Below are 5,413 nucleotides of genomic sequence, written 5' to 3' on the forward strand. Positions count from 1 at the left end.
TAGAAACTCAATAGGCAATGAGCCTGCAATAAGATCAAAAGCATAAATGCAAAATCACAATCAAGGAAACATGAATATACACTCTCATAAGGCCATCTGCCTTTAAGGAAACATAGATTACACTGAATCAGTATGTACTCTTTCACGGGACACATGCCCTCAAAACTCTTTCACTTCTCTTATAAGAAGTACTCATTACTCATATACATTTTGGTAATTTACCTTGAGGGTGGGGGCTATCTCCGCACAACGCTCGACTTGTTTGCGCAAGAGGGGGCTCCCACTACCTTACGCTGACCCGACGCACTTCCATCCTCTGAGGATTCAACTCACCTACATTTACTTGGGTCCACCCTCCCTGCCTACTAGAATAAGGGACCTTCCCATTTTCTTTCTTCTGTTTCTAGCTATAACTTAGATATAGTCACTTTCCATTAAGCGCTTCATTAACTCGCGCTGCTTAGCAGCAGCCTTTCTCAAAGGGCGTGCGGAACGTCTTTGTCCACCTAACTGAACGTCAACGTCACCACCACTCGATACCTCAGTATCATTCACTTCAGCACTCTCACTTACCGCATTGGTATCGCTCGAATCGTTACCAACATCGTCAGTGTCTTCTATGTCACTCAAGACCTTTGTGGCTGATTGTTCGGATGTTGCAGCCAGTGCCATCCCTTGGTCGTCCCCAGACGTCACAATATTTCCTGGAACACCTACTGCTGGGCTGTACGCTCCCTCATCTCGGACCTCTTCGTTGCCGTCGTCGTCACGCACCATCTCCTCCGTCGCACCATTAACATTGTCACGCCGTTCGTCTCCAACGCCATCATCGTCATCTGAGGGGGCAAGTTCCAGGGGGACCAAGTGGCTGACAGCACGCAGGGACTCAACATCTTCGAACAATACCTTGGCCGAACGCACAACACCGTCGTCGTCCACGTACGTCTCCATGATGCGTCCAAGGGGCCACGTTACCCGCTTTTGATTTTCTTGCTTTATTAACACGATGTCTCCGGGGTGTAGCTTGGTGGGTTCCCCAGACTGACAATCGTGTCGGGCTCTTAGGGCACTTAGGTACTCCTTCCTCCACCTCTCCCGGAAGGCTTTTAAAGTGTCTGTTAGCTTTAGATATCGATCCCGTAGCCTCCGGGAGGTGAAGATAGCATTAAGGTCTTCATCTGGTAAAACAGGTGCCATTAAGTTAATTAAGTGACCTCGTATTAAATGAGAGGGGGTGAGGACCTCGTCCTTGCACTTGTCACCGCTATACATCAACGGCCTATTATTAACTACCGCCTCCGCCTCTTTCACTAAAGTTAATACGTGGGCCTCCGGCAGATACTTTCTCCCGGGGCAATCTGAAGGGCACGCTTCGTAACACCAATCAGACGTTCGAAAAAACTGCCTTTCCATGACACACGGGGCGTTTGAAATCGCCATTCTACACCAGTCCTCCTCAGGAACTGCTGGACTTCATCCTCTTCATAAAGTCCCTGGAGGAGGTTGCTGGCCGTCTTGAACGTTTGGTGGTTATCAGAAGTGATTAAGGTCGGGGCTCCATGCATAGCACTGAATCTTCGAAGAGCTAGAACAAATTCCTCCACTTCCAAGGAGGGGCAGAAATCTAAATACACGGCCCTGGTGGCCATGCACGTCACGATGAGGATATAGCCTGGTTGTGTTTCTGTTTGTATGGCCGCGGTGTGGTCCACGCCGACTGCGGCAAATGGTTTCTGCAAGGTGATCCTTTCCTTCGGCAGTGGTCGTCTCACCAGCGGTTGGAAGGCTAGCACACACTCTGGACACTTCCGTACAACTTTCTTAGCAATAGACCTCAGGCCCGGCGTCCAGCATTTCTGTCGAAAAATCGCCATTAGCGTATTGACATTACAATGGAGGTGCAAACAATGTAAATACTTTAAGTATGCTCTGACTAAGTGTCCCTTGGCAGGCAAAAGAATTAAATGTTTCATCTCATCAATTTGGGACACTCATCCCTTAGTGCAAATCAATTTATCTACTATAATTAAATTTAATTGACTCACAAAATTCAGTATCTCAAGAGAGGGTCTGACCTCACCCTCCAAATATGCATACACAGTAGGTAAATAGAATCTTTGCTCTAATAAGACAAGAGCTCGAAAAGGATCCTTTTCACTTTTGCAAACCTTAACACTAATCTGGTTACTCTAATCAAAATTCGAACTCAACCTCCTGAGTAGTAGGTCCCATATCCTCCTGGGGAATAGAGCTTGTTTCTTCCCTCAGTTCCTGCACCGCCGCTACCACGGTTCTGATATTCGTTAGATCTGCCTCTTTGAAAGGAACAGGCTCTCCTGCGATTCTCAAGAACTCTGGACCCTGGCGCCAAAGAGGGTTCTGCTGCAATTGCTGGATTGTTGCGCCCCAGACAAGACATCAGCAGGATTCTGTTTGCTGGGCACATACTTCACACTGAAATCACAAATCTGGCAGAGAAAAACAACTTCCACCACACGGTTAGATATAAAGATATTTTTGTTGTCCTTGGCATCCGGGGATGCCACCCAGGCTAATGCCACTTTGCTATCTGACCAGATACTAAACTCTTGTGGCTCTATTAGTCCTTTAATCGTTTTCGCTAGCCTACAACCTAGCAGCAAAGCTAAAAGTTCTAATTTAGGGATGGTGATTTTGAGCATCCCTTTCGGAGTGATTCTCATTTTGCTGGTGAGTAATATTACGTTACCTTCTTTATCTCTGACATACACTACAGCACCGTATGCCCTACTACTGGCATCAGTGAATATATGGAGTTCGGATCTTCTGACTCCTGCCGCTCTAGGACATGTTAAATCACTGACTGATTTCAACTCTGCTAACAGTTCTCGCGCTTCTTTAGCCTTTTCCTTACACAACACGTCATCCCATCCAATCTCTTGTTCCCAAAGTTGTTGGAGAAACAGCTTTCACTAACAAATAAAGGACTGACTAGACCTAGCGGATCGTAAATTGAGACTAGCAAAGATAGTACCCTACGTTTCGTAGGTACCCATCCCTCCCCCAATTCATGAATCCTCTCACTCTCTTTCACACACAGACAGTCGATGTCTCGAGCCCATCTCAGCCCGAGCACGCTCGCATTCACGGGTTCTTTCCACTCTCTCTCGCTATCGAAGGCTATACTGTTCGTTGCCCACCCTTCTAACGGCATTCCGGCCCTATCCAAAATTGCATGGACAGATTCTTGTTCTTTTTTCATCTCGTCCAGACTTTCAAAGGTACTAACATAGTTATCAACGTAAAATGACTTGCTTAATTCAGGTCTTCCTTCTAAACTAAAATGATGACTCAATACTTGTTGTAACAAAAGGACTAGCCGTGATGCCAACACCACGACTCTGGAAAGCGAAGGTCAGCGCTTCGACCTGCTACCTTTCGCCACAGGAATCTTGTATATTTGGCATCACGGGGATCTAATAGTACTCTATGAAATGCTTTGCTTATGTCTGCAAGCATGGCGCATTTATTCATTCAAAACTTTAGAAGCATATTATAGGCCAACTCTACTAAATTAGGCACAGGTAACAGGTATTCATTTAAGGATTTATTATTCTTAGCTTTGGATGAGGTATTGAATACGATTCTAAGGGGGGTCGTGCGGCTATCTTTTTAATGCCGAAATGCGGCATGTAGTATCCTTCTATTTTTGGATCTTTTACTTCATATATAAATCCTTCCTCCAGGTATTTGTCGATCACTCCCTGATATTGATTATAGTATTCCTTGTCTTTCTGAAATTTGGTTTGCAGCGAATCCAGCTGTGCTACAGCATTTCTTAAGTTTGTTTCTGGCCTACCTTCTGAACGGAACGGCAAACTTACTTGATATCCCTCAGGCTTCTTCATTACACTCTGCGAAACCTTTCGCATGTCTTCCGCTTCATGGACAGTGTACTGCTCGGATGGGGCGATGCCTACGGTATCCAAACGCCACCATTCATCAACATCAAATGCAATTGGTTCGCTCACAACCCTACATACCCTGAGCGTTCTTGTGACCTTTTAATAGCCACTGTGGCACTCTCCCATATGGCGACTTGCCATTATGGGTCAGAAAAAGACTTATCCCGTCGATCTTTTCTACTCCAATAATGAAATAATTAAAGTAGTCTGCACCCACAAGAATGTGCACGTTTCGTAATTTATCGCGCTTACTGTCAGGATCTGCTAACGTGACTCCCTTCCCAACTAGGTGTTGTCTTACTCTTACATAACCTGCGTTATGAATCGGGACGTCTACGTTCTCGTGAACAACTAGTTTCATTCGAACAATTCTGTTACCCATCTCTACCCTGCAACTCACAACGTCATACTGGCCACTGATTTCTGCTGAACCAAAGGGAGCAATGTTCAACACCACTTTGCCTACCACTGGCAGGCCTAACTGCTTTGCAGTTTTAGCGGAGATAAAGCTTCGTTGACTCCCAGTGTCCAAAAACAAGCGAACCCGTTTACTCCCCTGCTTGTGATGGATCTCGGCCATGGCCGTTAGCAAAATCGTACAGGGAAGATCTACACTAGACGTTTGGGCTACTTTGGCGCTCTTACATGGTTTTGATTCTACTTTCTCTTGGGGTGGACTGGGTTTTCTATCGTGCTGCCTGGGCGTCGCATTTACTACAGGGCGGGAGGTTGTAGCATGACTGTTACTTACTAAACTGGGATTATTTCGGGACGAAGTGGAGGGAACGGAATGTGCTTTTCTGAAGCTGCTATTATCACAAATGGAAGTATTATGATTATTTCCACAACTTTTACATGAATTGGGGTTAGGGCATCTATCACTACGGTGACCTGACTGAAGGCAATTAAAACACAGGCCCTTCCTTAGTAGAATGCGGCGTCTGGCAGCCACGTCACTTACTCGGCGGCATCCGTGAGGCGGGTGCCGTTCATTGCAAAAGGGACAAGAATTATTCTGCATGGGTTTCGTTTTGGGTCTAACGCTGACATCGTTTTTCTTATCAGATTCTAATTTCTCGCCTCGCTGTAACGTGTCATCTTCCAACATGCGAATTATGAAGTCTATAGCTTCAAAAAATTCTTCTAAACTATAGTCACATTTTCTGAGGTGTTCGACCACCTTTCGATAGAGCTTACCTTCTGACAACTTCTGATTGATAAGGCTCATGGCCATGCCATGGCCTATATCATTAGTACTGAGCCTCTTTATTTGCTCAGTGATCACTGTTAACTCAAATCTGAACTTCTTCAGCTCTACGGGGTTCAACGAGGGTACGAATATGTTGGCAAGTTTTCGATGCAAGATCACGAGCGTTTGGTGTACATTACCATATTGCTTATCCAAGAGATCTAACGCTACCTGGTAATTTGCGGCGGTTACACTTAGGGATTTAACGATCCTAAGCGGA

The 5,413-nt window shown here is 45.6% G+C and overlaps 1 protein-coding gene across 1 annotated transcript; it reads right to left on the reverse strand.

Moving 5' to 3' along the window:
* Nucleotides 1–1,316: 1,316 nt before the first annotated feature.
* Nucleotides 1,317–1,874, reverse strand: LOC136831059 (uncharacterized). The gene has a single exon (XM_067091005.1). It carries the CDS (start codon nt 1,872–1,874, stop codon nt 1,317–1,319), a length of 558 nt encoding a protein of 185 aa, XP_066947106.1.
* Nucleotides 1,875–5,413: the final 3,539 nt, after the last annotated feature.

The sequence above is a fragment of the Macrobrachium rosenbergii genome, chromosome 48 (genome assembly GCF_040412425.1).
Source record: "Macrobrachium rosenbergii isolate ZJJX-2024 chromosome 48, ASM4041242v1, whole genome shotgun sequence".
Classification (NCBI taxonomy): Eukaryota; Metazoa; Arthropoda; class Malacostraca; order Decapoda; family Palaemonidae; genus Macrobrachium; species Macrobrachium rosenbergii.